Source organism: Gorilla gorilla, chromosome 5 (genome assembly GCF_029281585.2).
Source record: "Gorilla gorilla gorilla isolate KB3781 chromosome 5, NHGRI_mGorGor1-v2.1_pri, whole genome shotgun sequence".
NCBI classification, from domain to species: Eukaryota; Metazoa; Chordata; class Mammalia; order Primates; family Hominidae; genus Gorilla; species Gorilla gorilla.
Genome location: NC_073229.2, coordinates 44,552,276 through 44,572,661, shown reverse-complemented (window position 1 = coordinate 44,572,661; position 20,386 = coordinate 44,552,276). Strand labels below are relative to the sequence as shown.

Here is a 20,386-nt window from a genome sequence, read left to right as displayed (position 1 = left end):
TATCTAATTTTATACAATTTTAAAAATCATGCACCTCTAATATCTATTGACTAGGTTTAGCTTTCATTTCAGAGATAACATTAATAGTGAAAAATATTATCTTAAATGCAAAGATATTCATTATTTAAAAACTGATCAATGACATTCACCAAATTATCACAGGGACAAAAACATAAAATAATCATCTGTAGAGATGCAGAAAAATAATTTGACAAAATTCAGCACTGATTTATAAGAATTATCAGCAAAATAAGAATAGAAATGAAAATTGACCAACAACCAGAAATGACAGCAACAACAAAATACCAAGTCAGTAAAGATGGAGAGAAATAGGGAAGCAGTGAAGGTAGATGTCATTTCTGTTTTTAGTGGTGGAATACAAGGTGTTCTTGTGCTTAAAGGTCATGTTCTTGTGATAAAACGCACTGCAGAGACAACATAGTTTAATTGGCTGAGGCAGGTGACTCCCTTTAAGCATCAGGGTGGAACAAACTACATGACAAAATGTAATTTTAAAAACCACTCTCATTCAAATGTAATAATATCAAAGCACCCTTAACTCATTAATGAGTGAAACAATGAGTGTCATGGTCTGAATTGCGTTCCCCTCCCCAAACCCGTATGTTCAAGCCTTAAACCCTAGTTATACACATAAGGTAAATGAAACCTTACTTGGACACAAAGTTTTTGCAGATGTAATCAAGCTAAAATTACGTCTTTAGGTGGGACTTAAAATAACATGGGTTATCTTTATAAGAAGAGGGAACAAAAACAGATAGGATGTGGAGAGGACCATGTGAAGACAGAAGCTGAGACTGAAAAGGATTTATGTATTAATATTAACAGAAGCCAAGGAACACCATCTGAAGTTCTGATGGCAACATCAGAAGCTAAGAGAAAGGCATGGAAAAGATTCTCACCTAGAGCATCCAGAGGAGAGGTTGGTCCTGCAGACACCTTGTTTTCTGACTTCTGGCCTCCGCAACTGTGAGAGAAGAAATTTCTGTTGCTTAAAGACACACAGCTTGTGCTACTTTATTATAGTAGCCCAAGGTAACTAATATAGATGACAAAATTGGTTCCAAGGGTGTTTGAGGAACTGGATCTTTATAGGCATTATTTTCATAATACTGCATTAAGCTATGATAACTGGATTAGATTCAAAATTGGATAATGCCCTAAAATGCAATAAAGCTATAATTTTGAGATAAAATTTTAATAGCTTTATGAGATATAATTAACATCTGGTATACTGCACATTTTTGAGGTGTGAAATTTTTAAACATTAACATACGTATATACTTGTAAAACTATCACACTATAAAGAGATCTCAAGCCTCTTCTTTTGACTTTCAACACATCGTCAATCCAGTACTAATCTGGTTTTATTACCATATATTAGCTTTTATTTTCTACAATTATATATCAGTAGAATTATAGAGTATGAACTCTTTTTGTCTTTTTTCCTTAAGCATAATATTTTTGAGATTCAACAATTTCTTGTATGTTTAAGTAGCACATTTTTTTATTGTTACATATTATTTCATTTCATAGACATACCACTATAATTTATTTACTAAACTCTTGACCAGACGTTCTCAAATGAGGGACATTTTACCTGCCAGGGGACATTTCCAATGTTTGGGGACACTTTTGGTTATCAGAGGTTTGTGGAGGAGGGGATAGAGTGTGCACAGGCCAGGGTTCCACAAAGGATAGCTCCCCACAACAAAGAATTAAGCCACTTCAACAGCTAATAGTGCTGAACTTGAGAACGCCGCTCTTGGTGGACAGTTGCGTGGTGTCTGTTTTTGACAATAATGAATAAAGGTATTTGTGCAAGCCTTTTTATAGACTTATGCTTTTCTCCCCCCTAGGATAAATGCCTAGGGGTAGAATTGGTACATGTAAGGTAGATTTAGTTATCCAAAGTAGCTGTACTGTGTTACACTCCCACCGTCAATGTATGCAAACTCTAGATTCTGGTTTCTTGACATCTATGCCAAATATTGGTAACACAATTTTTAAAATAGTAGCTTTTCTAGTAGATGTGTATAATTATCTCATTTTATTTTTTATTACTAACGATATTAAGAAATTTTTCATTTGCTTATTTGCTATTATATCATTTTTGTGTAGCATCTGTTGGTTTTTATTGTTCTCTTGTTTCTATGTTGTACATTGTATTTATATATTCTTGCTTATTCATAATAAATAGTATATATAATTGTGTAATTAAAAATAAACATTAAAGTATAAATATATTTATACATTTCTATAGTTTATCATTATATAATTATTGCTTTCTGAATAAAAAGAAATTTCTCCACAGTTTGGATAAAAAGAAATGCTTTCATGTAGTTTACTAAGACATTTTCTGTGCTTTATATTTGAAGCCTATGCTTTCACTTTTACATATTGTTCCATAATATATTTTGGACTCATTTAATTTTGAACTCATTCATGCTTTTGTTGTGAGGAAGGACTTGGGTTTGTTTTCTTCACATTTATCTTGTAGTTCTGCACACTTTGTTAAATAAAATTATCTTTCCCCTTTGAATAACTGCAGTATCTTTGATATTATATTATTCATATAAGCATGGATCTATTTATGAACTCTATTCCATTCCATTACTCTAATTGTTTATCCATATACTAATAACACATTCTCTTGATGACTATAGCTTTAAGTTATTGCATGGTGTTAGGAAGTGTGAGTATTCCAACTTTTTTTTCAGCTTTTTATCATTTGTTTTTGCTCTCTTGATGTAATGTACATTTTTAAATCAGTGTGTCTATTTATATAAAAATATCTTTTGTGATTATGGTGAGGATTTCTAGAATGATTAATTTGGAAAAACCAAAACCTTTTACACACTAAAATTCACTGAACTTTCAAGCCATGATTATTGTATTAGTTTGTTCTAGCATTGCTATAGAGAAATACAGAAGACTCAACAATTTATGAAGAAAAGAGGTTTAATTGCCCCACTGTTCTGCAGGCTATACAGGAAGGATGATGCTGGCATCTACTTAGCTTCTGGGAAGACTCAGGAAACATACAATCATGGCAGAAAGCAAAGGGGGACAGGCACATCACATGGCCAGAACAGCAAGAGAGTGAAAGGGGAAGGTGCTACACACTTTTAAATGACCAGATCTCATGAGAACTCACTCACTCACTATTATCAGAACAATATCAAGAGGGATGATGCTGAACCACTCATGAGAAATCCACCCCATGATCCAATCACCTCCCACCAGGCCTCACCTCTAACATTGGAGATTACATCATATCAGATTTGGGCAGGGACACACATCAAAACCATCAATTATTGTATGTGACTCCATTTATTTAGAACTTTCCTACATCTCCCAACACTTTTGCTAGTTTCCTATTTAGAGAGATCTTGCATGTAATTTGTTAAAATCATATATACATATTTTATTTTTATTAGTATTTTACATGGATTTGATTTTTATCATTAATTGCTCATTGGAAATATATAGAAATAAGTTAATGGGTTGACTTATTTTTTCTATGATGTCGCTAAAATTACTAGTTTATTCTAGCAGCTGATTTTTACAGTCACTAGAGGTTTATGTATAGGTAATGGAGTTGTTTAAAAATTTAGAATTGTATTTTTTATTTCTTAACTGTGTATGTTTTACTTATTTATTTGATTTGTCTCACTGGTTAATTCCTCCCATACAGTAGAGAGAACAATAGTGAAAGAGGACACTTTGTCTTCTTCTGGATCTTAAATGAATAATTTATTAGTTCAAACTTCAGTGTGATATTTCCGTAGATGCCTTCTATTTGCTTAAGGATGCTTCTTTGTATTCTATTGGGGCGAGATATTTTTATTATAATTCTATCTTGAAAATGCCAAATGTTTTTTCTGCCTCAGAGGCAGTTTATATATTTTTTTCATTTTACTCAGTTAATGTGGGGAGTTTGAAAATTCAAAATACTTGAAAAATCACGTTCCCATCAAACACTGCTTCTTACTGTGCCTTTCTAAGAGGACTACCCTCAACTTGGGCATTTAGAGGATACTTCCCTTCCTATAGCTCAGGGTTTTTTTGTATTTTTTTTTATGTTTAAATTTTAGTGATATTTCTTTTTTGTGTTTTTAAAATGTTTTATGGGATATTGCATTGACCCATTTGTTTCAACTTTACAGCTCTAGTTAAATATAAAAATTAATAAAATGTCAACACTCAAGTATTACATATATCCCTTGCTCTGGTGATTTAGGACTATAAGAAAAATGCTCAATTTCCCTCGATAGAAGGAAGTATCAACTTTATTTATTATTTATTTATTTATTACTGTAGTCTCACAGCCTAAAAATCATTAGGTCTCCATTGATCAGCAAGCAAATGATCATGATTGTTTTTCTGAATTTTTGACAATTTCAGAATAGGCAAGAAAGCTAAATTTTAAAAATAAAATGCCAACACCAAGAATTTAAAATCAAATTCTTCACAATGAATCCCAACAGGAAATAGTTCTTCATTTTATGATTACTCAGAGATTTTGCTTGTTGTAGTGGTCTTCCTTCTGGCTCATAATTTTTTGCTACTCTGCAGCAGAAATAATAAGAAATATTTTCCCAGTCCACAGCGGTGAAGGAGAAGAAAACTATAAATCAAAAGTAGCATATTCTGTGGATCATTTATTGAAATAAACACAGTGAGTACAAGATGGGTAATCTATTTGCATAATCAAAGACACCCTTCATCTGTGTCTAATTTTTTCTTTTCTTTTTTTTTTTTTTTTTTTTTTGAGACAGAGTCTCACTCTGTTACCCAGGTTGGAGTGCAGTGGCATGATCTTGTCTCACTGCAGACTCTGCCTCCTGGGTTCCAGCAGTCTTCCCGCCACAGCTTCCTGAGTAGCTGGGATTACAAGGTATGTGCCACCATGCCCGGCTAATTTTTGTATTTTTATTAGAGATGGGGTTTCGCTATGTTGGCCAGACTGGTCTTGAACTCCTGGCCTCAAGTGATCTGCCTGCCTCAGCCTACCAAAGTGCTGGGTTACAGGCATGAGCGACTTGCCTGGCTATGTCTATTTTTAACATAGTTATAGTGAACTATAATTATTTTTACATAAAAACTATTCTTACAAATGTTATATATATTTTAAGAGCATACAAACTTATGGGTTTTTTTATTTAATAAAAACCAGTGACAGATTGATAATGCAGAATATATTATTTATAAAAAATCATCTGTTGTCATACAAACATATATTTTATTTGAAAATTATACTTTTAAATAGCTTTTTGGAAAGTTAAAGTATTCTCATTTACTGCATACATTTGTCACCAAAATTATACGAAAGAGTGTTTGATTCAAAATGTGTGTGTGTGTGTGTTCCTATATAGGACCTGGATAACACATACGTATAAAATAAATAAATGCATGTATATATAATGCACACACATTTAAATATAATGTAAGTGTGTGTGTGTGTATGTGTGTGTGTGTGTGTATGTGTATGTGTATGCAGATGTCCCTCTGGAAACAAATTTAAAAAGAATCCCCTCTTTTGAGTGTATAAAGAAGTTCCTTTCTTAAGGAATGGATAACAGGGGTTGGTACTTTGGCTGAATTCCTCTTCCTCTTACTTTCATTAGACTTGGCACTGTTGCATAGAACACAATTTTCCAAAATGTAATGTCTGTGTTATGCCTGCAAATGTACCATACATAACAATTTGTCATTTTCTGTAATTACACACTGACCTATTTAACATTTATCTAACCACTTATATATCTTAATTAAAATAAATCAACCCATGTAAATTGTTTATTTCTATTGTCTTTCTCAGTATAATGCACAAGATACCTTTCTATCTCTATATGTATTTGTCATTTTCATGTCTGTCCCTACATGAATTGACTCTATTTTTCTATTACATAGATATGTGATGTTAGTACAATATATGTTAACTAAAAATGGATGATGCAACCTTTTAAAATTATGACCATCACAGTGAAAATTATGTCTCTAAAATCCAATGACCACAGGGATATTCCAGTTTTTAGAAAAATATCAGGGGCTTAGGTATTTTCAGATTAAATTTTGAAAAATAGAGTATCTTTCCATTTATTTATGTGGGCAAATTTCCCATTTGTTCACATTAAATCTTAATGGCATATTGCCTAAATCTTTCTCAGAAAAGCTTAGCCAAATTGCCTAGGACGTTTCCTTTCTCCCATATTACCATCACTGTATACCATCATATTTCTAATAATTTTAATTTTGGAACATGAAAATGGTATTTCAATTTAAATGCGTATGTTTTTCTATTTGCAAAGAGATTACACATCTCTTCAAGTTTTTAAACTATATGCAGCCCTTCTTTTCTGCTATACCTGTTCATTTCCTCAAGCTATTTTTCCATCAGACAGTTTTATGTTTTCTTATTGATTTGAAGCTTCTATTAAAGTATTGTATACACATGGGTAAATGCACATAAATTTAAAGCTTAGTGAGTTTTAAAATACTATGATCATCCAGAATAAGAAAATGTAATAGTCACACACCTGATTTCCACCCATCCCTCCTAACATAACACTATTTTAACTTTTATCATTAAGGAATCAAATAGTGTGTGTAGTGTTTTGAACCACATTTTTTTGCTTAATATTACATTTGTGAGACTAATTGATTATATGACCTGCAAATGAAACTATTTACTTCTCTAATATTTTATTAGGTGATCATATTACAACTTATTTGTTTACTGTACTCTTTATAAGTATTTTAGTCCACTTTTGGCCCACAGTTTGGGGTTATTTTGGTGTTATTCTGAAAAGTGTTTTCATGAGTACACATTTTTTTTTAGCTATATATATGCATGCATTTCTGGAAAAACCATCTTTACAAGTAGAATTTTGGGGCCTACTACATATCTTTATCCAAATTATTTGAACTAAGTTATGCCAATAACATCAATTTGAGTGTTCTAATTAGTCAACATTCTCATCAATACTTTGCATTTTCTCTTCAACTTAGAATTCTAAAATATTCCTTTCAAATTCAGGATTCTGAATGACAAGTACTTACATCTCATTGTGGTTTGAATTATTTTTTCAGATAACCAATATAAATAAAAACCTTTTAATAAGTTCATCGGTTATTTGAATATTTTATTTTTGAAGTGTCTAAAATATTTTCTTTTTAATCCAGTCCAGTTATTTTTCTGTGGTTTGCTTCTTGTTGTCTTATTGAGTTCATTGCCTTTTTAATATTCTTTTCCAGTTAACATTTCCCCCTCATTGATCTGAAATGTTTTCATTATATACCACCTTTCCATATCTGTCAATGTCTTGATTTTCTATATGATCTTCATCTATCTGTATTTATAACTCATTTTAATCATAGAAGCTTTAAGAATTGCTTAATATTTTGTATTGACTCCAAATTCCATGATTTTATAGGATATTTCTAGCTATTCTTGCTTCTTTATTCCTCCAAGTAATTTGTCTATTTTTCTAAATCTGGAAAAAGAAATTCTAGAAAATATCGTTTTGTTATGACATAGAAGATATAAGTTTATTTAAAGAACTGGCACATTTATGATTTTAAGGCTTTTTCAAGAGCATGGAATTTCTTTCCCCGTGCTCAAGTCCAAATTTGTGCCATTCAGAAGTATTTTCTAGTTTTTTTAATATATAGGTTTTAAACATTTCTGGTTAAGTTTATGCCCTCACATTTTATTTTAGTTTGGTTAATGACGTTTTACATGTGTGAGTTCCTCAATTATTTCTTTTAAATGTTCTGATTCAATAGGAACACTCTCCTTAGTATCCTTAACAGAAATGATTCTTGTTTATAGAATTGCTAAATAAGTAAAGAAATTTTTAAGTTAAATCATGGCAAGGAGTTATAATTATACTAAGCTTTTTTGTTCCTAGAGATTTTGGCTCACTCATATGGTAATCTCTATGAAAATTTTTCTGTGATATCTAATAGTAGAAAGATCCTCAATGATAGAATAGTGTTTCTTCCTAGCTGATTCATACATCTTTCTCTGCCAACATTTTGTTTGTTGAAGTGTTCCCCAACATATGACTCATTGCTTACTAAATCCCTATTGAGCAGCCAAAGCCCTGGTGACTAATTATGTCATTAATTTGGGAAAGTCAGAGACAATAAGACTGTCAGTTGAAACTTTGTAGGAGGTAAAAAAGTCACTGCTGTCAGCTGCAAAGATCCTTAAAATGGTCTTTAATAAAGTCAAATTTTGTGACAATAATTATTGCATCAAAGTCGGGGAAATACCTCTTAGATCAAATAAGATACATTGAAAAGCCAAAAATTATTTTTATCTCACTTTGTATTCTCATAAGGTCTATCCACTGTTACTTGGATATGAGACTTAACAAATGGAAAAGAAGACAGGGGTACTATCACACTGTATTTTCCTATGGCCTAATGACCACAATGGTTGATGAACTGCAGTAAAGTTTCTATAATATCTTCCATCTATTCATTTGCTCAATCACCTTGTAATGGTTATGTTGGTTAATTCCAGTCTTTCATGTGTAAGCAACAAAATGAGACTTAATTTGAAATACCCAGTATTTTTCTATTCTTACAAATAATTTTCAGGATCAATGCATTGAGGATTAGGAATGGCAATGTGTATTACTACTTTGATACCAACTATATCCAATCTAATGTTGGAATTTGTTTGACAAAGTGTTGTGTATTTGAAAACAGGCAGCACTGAATAAAAAGAATATGGGCAAAAGAAAAATGGAAGTGTTTTGAATGGAAGTCTAAAATATTTATTGATCAATGCTGAACTGAGTAAGCAGGAGATGCCTGTACATAAATGACATTATCCTGATCTAGTAACAGGGAGAAGCAGAATATCTGAAAGCTGTTTATTAATTTGATAATAATAAGATTAGAAACATGCAAATCAAGATTAATAGTATTCACTTCTAATTGGGTTTAGGTAGACTTTGACTATTTTGCTTCTGATGTTCTTATATTTTTAATTTTCTATAATGATCATATAATATATAATATTTTCATAATATTAAACATTTTAGAATTAAACTCCATTAGAGTGTATCTTTCCTAAAATAATATAAACATCCAATCTTGTCCTTAACGATTCTGTTCTCAAACATTAGCCTATTCCCTCAAGCCAATGTTGCTTTCGACCCATATTGTCCATCATTTCAATTTATCTCAAAGTTTTTTATTGCAACAATTAAATGCTTTGAATGATACCCAAGGCATAGTTCTATTTCAATAAAATTTCAAAGTTAATAGTTACATCAAATTTTGTTGGTGCTCATTGAATTTCGTTATTAAAACCATAAGCAGTATGTTTTATGCTGACTGAGGGAGATAAAAGTAGTAATGTTTAATATTCAAACTGTGATGACTGAAAAAAAAATGAGGCCTGTAAAATCTTATTTAATGTCAAATTTTAATTAAACAGGCTTAGCAGACCAAAATTAAAATCTCAATTATTTTTAAATTATTAATGACAGACAACTAGATTGAGTGAACACTGGCATCTCTTTTCAAATAACTTAGTTTAGTGGATGAGTTAAACATAAACTAGTTATTATAATGCAGCGAAGTATGTGAAAAATTTAATTTGAACCCTACTTAGCTTAAAATCCTGACATTCTAGGATGCAAGTCCTGCAAACTTTCCATATGTAATCAACAATTTTCTAAACATGCATGCTGTATCTCTCCTGTGTGACTTTGCATACATCATTCCCACATTCTAGATTATCCCAACCCACCTTAAGTGACTGCTTTTGCATAATCTCCCTTAAAATTCTAACTCAAGCACTGCATCTTTTGAGTCCTTCCCTAACATCTTAACAGCTTCCTTCTTTCATTCATCATTAACTATAGTTAGTTATTATAGCACCTGTTAGCAGTGTAAAATTATGTGTGTTACACAAGTACAACATGCAGACTAAGGTCGTGTATTACCTAGCCTCACATCAGCATCACCTAGAACAGCAAAAATGTATGCAGATTAATCACAATATATTTGGATGTACAAAATATATTGAGAGCAAAATATGATGGAAATTTAGGTGATGCTCTTTGAGCATTGCTTCCATTTTCCAATAATGTAACCAGGAATCACTGTTCATGTAATTAAAGAACAATAAGTCTATGTGAATCAAAATATACATATACATGCAAATGTTAAACCTCAGTGGGAAGAGGCCCATTCTCTTGCTCGCTGCTATGTATATATATATATATATATATATATATATATATACACGCATATATATATGTTGTGTGTATATGTATATACACACAAGAATCTATAGGCTTGCTTTTTAAAATAGTATAAGCAACAAATTTTAAGAGAAACAATAATGAGTGTGTAAAACATTAGATATGTGTATGTACCTTTGCTATTATTTGTGGAAATGGGGCTATAAAATAAGCTCCTTTATTTTCTTTTGTAAAACATTTCTTTAATATGAAGTAATGCAATATGTATTTATGTTCTAAGTGTTTTAATTTCCTTGGATATAAAATAATATCTTGTTCCTTTGATTCTCTTACATATAAGTGTATTTACTCAGATATTACTCCAAATACACCAGGTATATTTAAAGTTGAAAAAATATATACTTTGGAATGTATTATCACCTTATTTCACATTAAGAAATCAAAATCTCTGGCATCCAAGGGCATTCCAGCCTGAAAAAAATTATGCAATTGTGAATTTAACAGAAAGCAAATTGCTCACATGTGGAGTCAACGTGAAGCTATATCAATATTTATTAAAAGTTTATATATTACTTTTGATCCCCTGGAGAGAAATACAAAATTCAAATAATTATTCTATTTTTATATCCCAATTTGTAATTATGAAACTCTAGCATTTTAATTTTTCTCTTTCAAGTTTACCTGAAGCTTCACAAAATTCTGTGAGGAATCTATTATAACAGGTATTTTGCTTATTTCCACACAAACAGAAGGAAATGTGTATTTTCTATGCCCTGAAGAATTTACTCTTTTCTGTAAATGACATATGGTAGTTAATTCTTTTTGGTAATAAAATATTCCTGTTTTTATGCCGAACAGCCTTTTCATTTAAATTCAGGTCAACACATCAAAGCTTTGCCGTAATAATACAGAGTAATCAACTAAAGTAATATAGAATTTAAATAACAAAGAGTTTAAACAATTTAATATGTCTTCTATTAATTTCAAATGGAAATTTTACAGAAATTATTTGGAATATGCTGCCAGAGTACACACACACACACACATCACACGCTCACATCACACACTCACACCCAGCTAAAGGAAATTACCACAGCTATAATGATTTCATTAAATATCTGAAATTAAAGTTTCTTTTGGACTTTCAGCTGAAGCTCATAGTAAATAAAAGTAATATGATCACTGTTGCATACTGTGAATCAACAGCACACAGAAACCTTAGACTTTCTATATTTACACAGCTTAATTATCCGAACTGAAACCTGAGGCCATCTGTGTCAACATGATTTCACAATTCATTCCAGAAAATTATTTTTCAGGAAAGTAAGGCTGCAAACCAATAAATAACTTATTGTTTGCTTCAGGAAATTTCTGCAGATCAATTTATGTCAGTAAGCAACTCTCCTCTGGGCCAACAGATTGCTCACCTGGGCAGGTAGCAGCTTGTGTCAATAACAGTTTACTTATGAAGACTTCTGTCATGGCCCTTAACTCACAGTGTCCCCCAATCCTAAACTCTATGTCCTGAACATTACCTATTCTTATCAGTCATTGGTCTTGAAAGGCCCTGAGCAACCATTTGAGCCCAGACTTCAATACCCTATCAACACCACCTTATCATCTACTCTTCTAACATAACCCCTCAAGGTGGTGACCCCACTTACAGTCGTATTTTATTGAATTTAGCTTTCCCTAATCAACATGCTAGTCTATTGGATGCAGTGTCAGAGGCAACAATCACAGAGGTTCTGAAAGCATCAGCCCACGGTTTTCTAAACATTATGGTTCAAGACCCTTAACACGAAACAGAAAGTTTCCCTGAGGCGCCGTAAACAACCAGTTTGGGCGCTTCCCTGATAATTATAGTGAAATCTGGCATCTAATTTTTTTTGGTGGACTCTCAAATTTTATATTTACGTTTTGATTCCTAGAAATAAAAAATGTTTTTATAAGGAATTCTTTGATCGTTTATGCTTTATTCTTGATAGAAACCTACTTTATAACTTCGAACATTATTGATGTTCTTCCTGTATTTCTGAGAGGTGACAGCTTGCTGGCATCCCTCGCTGGCTCTCGGCGCCTCCTCGGCCTCAGCCCACTCTGGCCGCGCTTGAGGAGCCAGCCCTTCAGCCCGCAGCTGCACCGGGGGAACCCCTCTCTGTGCTGGCTGAGGCCTGAGCGGGCTCCCTCTGCTGGCGGGGAGGTGTGGAGGGAGAGGCGCGGGCCGGAACCTGGGCTGCCTGCGGTGCTCGCAGGTCCAGCGCGACTTCCGGGTGGGCGTGGGCTCGGCGCGCCCCGCACTCTGAGCTGTCGGCTGGCGCCGCCGGCCCTGGGCAGTGAGAGGCTTAGCACCCGGGCCAGCAGCTGCGGAGGGTGCACTGGGTCCCCCAACAGTGATGGCCCGCCGGCGCCGCGCTCGAATTTTCGCTGGGCCTCAGCCACCTCCCCGCGGGGCAAGGGGGCAGGGCTCGGGACTTGCAGCCTGCCATGCTGGAGCCCTCACCCTGCTCCCCGCCCCTGTCCCCTGCCCCCCGCCCCTGTCCCCTGCCCCCCGCCCCCCAACCGCTAGCTCCCGCGCGCCACCCCGAGGGGACGGGCGCCACCTCCTGCTGCGCGGCACCCGGTCCCGTCAACCGCCCAACGGCTGAGGAGTGCGGGAGCGCGCCAGAGACTGGCGGGCAGCTCCGCCCGCGGCCGGGATGCACTAGGCAAAGCCAGCGGGGCTCCTGAGTCCGGTGGGTACTTGGAGAACTTACTACGTCTAGCTGGAGGATTGTAAATGCACCAATCAGCATGCTGTGTCTAGCTCAAGGTATGTGAACGCATCAATCAGTGCTCTGTGTCTAGCTAATCTAGTGGGGACTTGGAGAACTTCTGTGTCTAGCTAAAGGATTGTAAACAGACCAATCAGCTCTCTGTAAAATGAACCCATCAGCTCTCTATGAAATGGAGCAATCATCAGGATATGGGTGGGGAGAGATAAGGGAATAAAAGCAGCTGCCAGAGCCAGCAACAGCAACGTGCTGGGGTCCCTTTCCACAGTGTGGAGGCTTTGTTCTTTTGCTCTTTGCAATCTTGCTGCTCACTGTTTGGCTCTGCGCACAGCTGTAACACTCACCAAGAAGGTCTGCAGCTTCACCCAAAGATATTCCAAAGATTCAGAAAACTATATAGAGACATTTTGTATAGTTCTAATAGCATATAATCCACAGGTCCCTGATCTATAATATGGGTTTTTTATAAAATTGGTTTTTTGTATGCTATGAGGAATTTTACTTGTTAAAAAGAAGAGGTGGAAAGGCAGAATATGAAAACTATGAGAATGACATAAGAGACTATGAATTAGGTGAGAAACCAGAGAGATTTAGAAACCTGTAGACATTGTGCATCCCCCAATGCCTTTCCCCTTAAAAAAAAATTATATTCTAATCCAGTCTATCAAATAAAGTCTACATTCATTAGAAACATATTCTCTTGGTTTTTATAATTTCAATTTTTTTCAGACACAGATAGTGCATATGCAGATTTGTTACTTTTGTACAGTGCACCCTGGTAGTGAGCATAGTACCCAGTAGGTAGTTATTCAGCCCATGCTCCCCTCTCTCCCCAACCCCCATAGCCTGCAGCATGTCTTGTTCCCATGTTAATGTTCCTGTGTGCTCAATGTTTAGGTTCCACTTATAAGTGAGAATGTGTGGTATCTGGTTTTCTTTTCCAGCACTAATTTGCTTAGAATTATGTCCTTAGCTCCATCCATGTTGCTGCAAAGGACATAATTTCATTCTTTTTTATGGAGGCATAGTATTCCATAGTGTATATGTACCACATTTTCTTTATCCAATCCACCGTTGATGGGCACCTAGGTTCATTCCATGTCTGTGCTATTGCGAATAACATGCTGATGAACATACGAGTGCATGTATATTTTTCTGGTAGAATAATTTATTTTCCTTTGAATATATACCCAGTAATGGGAATGCTGGGTCGAAGGGTATCTCTGTTTTAAGTTCTTAGAGAAATCTCCAAAATACTTTCCACAGTGCCTGAACCAGTTTACATTTCCACCAACAGTAGTTGTATAAGCATTCCCTTTACTCTGCAGCCTGGCCAACATCTAATTTTTTGACTTTTTAATTATAGCTATTGTGACTGATGTGAGTTGGCATCTTACTGTGGTTTTTGCTTGCATTTATTTATTTGGTGATTAGTGAGGATGAGTGTTTTTTTCATATACTTGAGTGTCTTCTTTTGAGAAAATATCTGTTCATGTCCTTTGCCTTTTCTCGATTTAAATTTTAAGTTCTGGGGTACATGTGCAGGAAGCGCAGTTTTGTTACATAGATAAACGTGTGTGGTGGTGGTTTGCTGCACCTATCAACCCATCACCTAGGTATTAAGCCCAGCATGCATTAGCTATTTTTCCTGATGCTCTCCCTCTCCTCAACCCCCTACAGAAAATTATAGTGTGTGTTGTGTGTTGTTCCCCTCCCTGTGTCCATGTGTTCCCATTGTTCAGCTCCCACTTACAAGTGAGAAGATGCGGGGTTTGATTTTCTGCTCCTGTATTAGCTTTGCCCTTTTTAACTGGGGTTGTTTTATGCTTGTCATTTTTTCTTCCTTATGGATTTGTTATATTAGATCTTTATCAGATGCACAGTTTGCAAATATTTTCTCCCATTCTGTAAGTTGTCTGTTTACTCTGTGGATAGTTTCTGTTGCTGTGCAGAAGCTTTTTAGTTTGATTGACTTTCGCTTGTCAGTTTCGTTTTTGTTGCAATTGTTTTTAGAAACTTAGCCAAAAATTATTTGCCAAGGCCAATGTCGAGAAAAATATTTCCTAGGTTTTGTTTTAGAGTTTTCATAATTTGAAGTCTTACATTTTAACCGTTAATCCATCTTGAATTAATTTGTGTGTATGGTGGAAGGTAAGCATCCAGTTTCACTCTTCTGCTTATGGCTAGCGAATTATCCCAGCACCATTTATTGAATAGGGTGCCTTTTCCCCATTGTTTGTTTTTGTTGGCCTTGTCCAAGATCAGATGGTGGTAAGTGTGCAGCTTTATTTTTGAGTGTTCTATTCTGTTCCATTGGCTTAAGTGTCTGCTTTTATAACAGTATCGTGGTTAGTGTACACTTATAGTATAGCTGGAAATGGGTAGTATGATGCCTCTCTGGCTTTATTATTTTTGCTCAGAATTGCTTTGGCCATTCTGGCTTTTGGGGTGTTCCATATAAATTTAGAATAGTTTTTTCTAATTCTGTGAAGAATGATGTTGGTAGTTTCATGGAGATAGCCTTGAATCTACAAATTGCTTTGGGCAGTATGGCCATTTTAACAATATTGATTCTTTTAATCTGTAAACATGGAATGTTATTCCATTTATTTGTGTTATCAAAATTTCCTTCCTTCCTTCCTTCCTTCTTTCCTTCCTTCCTTCTTTCCTTCCTTCCTTCTTTCCTTCCTTCCTTCTTTCCTTCCTTCCCTCCCTCCCTTCCTCCCTCCCTTCCTTCCATCCTTCCTTCCTTTTCTTATTTCCTTCCTTATTTGAGACAGGGTCTCACCCTTTCACCCAGGCTGGAATGCAGTGGAGTTATTATAGCTCACTGCAGGCTTGAACTCCTGGCCTCAAGCCGTCAGGGTAGTTAGGACTACAGGCATGTGCCACCATGCCTCGCTATTTAAAAAAAAAAAAAAAATTTTGTATAGATGAGGTTCCACTATGTTGCCCAGGTTGGTCTCAAACTCCTGGGTCCAAGCGATATACCTGCCTCGGCCTCCCAAAGGCATGAACCACTGCATCCAGCTTCAGATTTCAGCTGTGTTTTGTAATTCTCCTTGTGGAGATCTTTCACATCTTAGGTTAGTTGTATTTGCAGGGATTTTATTTTCATCCTAGGTGTTGTAAATATGATTGTGTTCTTAATTTAACTCTCAACCTGGATGTTGTTGTTGTATAGAAATGCTACTAATTGTTGTACATTGATTTTGTATCCTGAAACCTTGCTAAAATCCTTTATCATTTCTAGTAGACTTTTGTTGAAGTCTTTAAGGTTTTTTAGGTATAGAATGATATTGTTGGGTGAAGACAGATAGTTTGCCTTAATCTTTACTTCCTATTTGGGTGCTTTTCTCTTTTTCTGTTGCGAGATTGCTCTGACTAGGATTTCTGGTACTATGTTGAATAGGAGTGGTAAGAGTGGATGTCCTTGGCTTGTTTCATTTCTAAAGGAGAATGCTTTCAGCTTTTGCCCATTCAGTATTATATTGGCTGTGGGTTTGTTGTAGATAGCTCTTTTTTATTTTGAAGTATGCTTATTTGAAGCCTCAACTGTTGAGGGTTTTTTTTTGTTTTGTTTTTTCATGAAGGGACACTGGATTTAATTGAAAGCTTTTCCGGCATCCATTGAGATGATCATATGGTTTTTGATTTAATTCTGTTTATCTGGTGAATCACATTTCTTGATTTGCATATGTTGAACCAGCCATGCATCCCAGGAATAAAGCCTGTATTGTCATAGTAGATTAATTTTTTGATATGCTGCTGATGGATTCAGTTTGCTAGTACTTTGTTGAGAATTTTTGAGTCTATGTTCATCAACAGTGGTCACCTGAATGTTCTTTTTTTTTTGCGTCTCTGCCAGGTTTTGGTATTAAGCTGATTCTGGCTTCACAGAATGAGTTAGGAAGGAGTATGTTCTCTTCAACTTTTCTGGAATAGTTTCAGTAGAATTGTACTAGTTCTTCTTTATACTTCCGGTAGAATTTTGCTGTGAATCCATATAGTCCAGGGCTTTTTGGCTTGGTAGAGTTTTTATTACTTATTCAATTTCAGAGCTTCATATTGGTCTCTTCAGTATTTAAGTATCTTCCTGATTCAATCTTGGAAGATTGCCTGTTTTCAGAAATTTATCCATTTCCTCTAGATTTTCTAATTTTTGTGTCTAGAGTTATTCCTAGTATTCTCTGAGGATTATTTTGTATGTCTGTGGGACCATTTTTAATGTCGTTTTTGTCATTCTGATTTATATATTTAGATCTCTTTTTTTTTCTTTGTTTATCTAGCTAAAGGTCTATCAATCTCTTTTTTTAAATCAACTCTTGGTTTCATTAATCTTTTGTATGGATTTTTGCATCTCAATTTCATTCAGATCTTCTCTATTTTAGTTGTTTCTTTTCATTCCTAGCATTGATGTAGGGCTGTTCTTTTTTTTTCCCTAGTTGCTTTAGGTGTAGTGTTAGATTGTTAATTTGAAATATTTCTAACTTTATGATAAAGGCATTTAAACGTTCCTCTTAACACTGATTTAGCTGCATCCCAGAGATTTTGGTAGTTTGTGTTCCCATTTTCATTAATTTCACTTTCTTAAAATTTCTCCCTTAATTTTGATTTTCACACAGAAGTTATTCAGGAGAAAGTTGTTTAATTTTCATCTATTTGTGTAGTGTTGAGAGATGTTGATATTTATTTATATTTTGATTACATTGAGATCTAAGAGTGTGCTTGATATGAGTTCATTTTTTAAAATTTATCCAGACTTGCTTTATGACCAAGCATGTGGTCAATGTTAGAATATGTTCCCTGTGCAGATGAGAAGAATGTATATTTTGTGGTTATTGAGTGGAGTGTTCTGTAGATGTCTTATTAGGTCCAAATGGTCAAGTGTGAAGTTTAAGTACACAGTTTCTTTCTTAGTTATCTGCTTTGATGATCCAATGCTGCCAGCGGGGGTGTTGAAGTCTCCTACAATTATTGGGTGGTCGTCTGTGTTTTTGTAGTCCAAAAAGAACTTGTTTTATGAATCTGGGTGCTCCATGTTGGGTGCATTTATATTTAGGGTACTTAAGTATTCTTGTTTGATCATATACTTTCTCATGACATAATGCTCTTCATTCTTCAATTGTTCTTTTTGATTTTGATTCAAGTCTGTTTTATCTGATATAAGAATAATTACTCCTGCTTTTTTGTTATCATTTGCATGGCAGATTTTCTCCATCCCCTTATTTTGGGCCAGTGGCTGTCATTACATATGAGGTGAGTCTCTTGAAGACTACAGATGGTGAGCCTTGCATTTTTATCCAGTTGGCCATTGTACGTCATTTAAGTGGGGTGTTTAGCCTATTTACATTTATGGTTAATGTTGATACATGAGATTTTGATCCTATCATCATGTTTGTAGCTGGTTTTTAGGTAGACGTGATTGTGTAGATACTTTATAGTGCCTGTGAGCTATGTACTTCAGTGGGTTTTTGTGGTAGCAGGTGTCATTCTTTTTACTCAATGTATAGCACTCCCTTAAGGACCTTTCATAAGGCTGGTCAAGTTGAAATTGATTCCCTCAGTATTTGCTTATCTGAGAAGAAATTTGTTTCTTCTTCACTTAGGAAGTTTAGTTTAGTGAAATATAAAATTATTGCCTGGAATTTATTTTCATTAATGATGTTGGACATAGGCCCTTAATCTCTTCTGGCTTGTAAGGTTTTTGCTGAGCTATTTACTACTAGCCTAGTGGAGTTCTTGCTGTATGAAAACATGACCTTTCTCTCTAGCTGCCTTTAAGATTTTTTTTTCTTTTGTATTTACTTTGGTGAATATGATGACTATGTGCCTTAGGGATAGTCACCTTTTATAGTACCTAGCTGGGTTTGCTGTATTTTTTGGATTTACATGTCACTCTCTCTAGCGAGGTTAGGAAAATTTTCATAGGCTTTATTCTCAAATCTATTTTCCAAGTTGCCTTTTCTCTTTCTTTCTCTTCTAGGAATGACAATGAGTCGTAGATTTGGTCTCTTTATATAATTCCATATTTCTTAAAGCTTTGGTTCATTTTCTTTTTTTAATTCTTTTTTAAAATTTTCTTTTGACTCAGTTGATTCAACGAACCAGTCTTTGAGCTCTGAGATTCTTTCCTTAGCTTGGCCTACCTTCTGTTAATATTTCTTATTGTATTATAAAATTCTTATACTGAATTTTTTCTGCTCTAGAAATTCAGTGTGGCTGTTTTTTAAAATGGCAATTTCATCTTTCAGCACTTACTTAGATTGCTTTACTGGCTTACTTGGATTGGGTTTCAACTTTCTCCTTAATGTTCATGAGCTTCCCTGCCATCGAGGTTCTGTATTCTATGTCTGTTGCAATTATTTTAGACTGATTAAGAACCATTGCTTGGTAGCTAGTGGGCTAATTTTGAGGTAAGAGGACACTCTAGCTTTTTTGAATTGCCAGAGTTCTTGCACTGATTTTTTCTCTTCTGGTAGGGTTAGTGTTCCTTTAACTGTAGTGTATGTTGAGTATAGGCAATTGGTTTTGTTTCTGGATGCTTTGAAAGGGCCAGGGCTTTCTCTGTCCAGGATTTTTATGTATGAGTAATTCTTGTGTTTGGTTTCACAGGTGTATATGTAGCAGGATAAATTTTGATGTTGTAGTTTGGGATGTGATCCAATGCATGGTGCTTAAGAGCGATGGCCAGTGGCTAGCCTAATACCCAGTGGCATGGCTGTTTTATACTTCCTTTTGTTTGCAGGTGTGCTCTATAGTGGGGGTGGGAGAGATGCCTCCATCACCAGATCTGCTCCTGGGCCCTGGGGGAGTCTCCTGCAATCACTGTGTTTCTTGTGTTAGGTGTTCTAGGCCACAGGTCTCTCTCAGGCAGAGGCCCTTTCCTAGGAGCCATTCTGGGGAACTAGCTGTAGTGTTTGGGTTCCCTGCACAGGCTTCCTCCCTCTTCAACTCAGCTTCATTGCTGCCTCTCCATCCACTCAGCATTTTCTCTCTCAAGATCTGCCTAAATTACGGTGGTTTACTCCATAATTTGGTATCTCTCAGTGGGGGTGGTGCTTCCTGACCATGTCAAATTGACCATCTATTGTCGCAGAATGAAAACGTCTTTGATAGACTTTGTAACATTTTTGAATATTACATTCAGGAGTAAAATCTTACGCAGTGTGATCCCAGCTATCTCTTCACTTTTGAGAATAACCTTAAGTAATTAAAGGATAATTAAATATGTAATTAAAAATTGAAAAATATAACAGCTACACTTCCAGATCTCAACTTCTTTCAGAAAATTTTAAAATCTCTTTAAAGAAAGGTAAATAGAGACCAAAATAGACTAATAGCTTTATAAAAATAAGTGCT

The 20,386-nt window shown here is 35.1% G+C and overlaps 1 protein-coding gene across 1 annotated transcript in view; it reads right to left on the bottom strand.

The window, feature by feature from the left end:
* The window catches only part of LOC109027415 (uncharacterized), a 104,440-nt gene extending 89,582 nt beyond the window's left edge, over positions 1-14,858 (bottom strand). Inside the window, exons 1-4 of the mRNA XM_063707313.1 lie at positions 14,778-14,858; positions 12,854-13,015; positions 12,247-12,740; positions 921-985 (exon numbers count right to left, since the gene is read on the bottom strand). Coding sequence (XP_063563383.1) covers positions 921-985; positions 12,247-12,740; positions 12,854-13,015; positions 14,778-14,858 — 802 coding nt within the window. The remainder of the gene's footprint in view (positions 1-920; positions 986-12,246; positions 12,741-12,853; positions 13,016-14,777) is intronic.
* Positions 14,859-20,386: the final 5,528 nt, after the last annotated feature.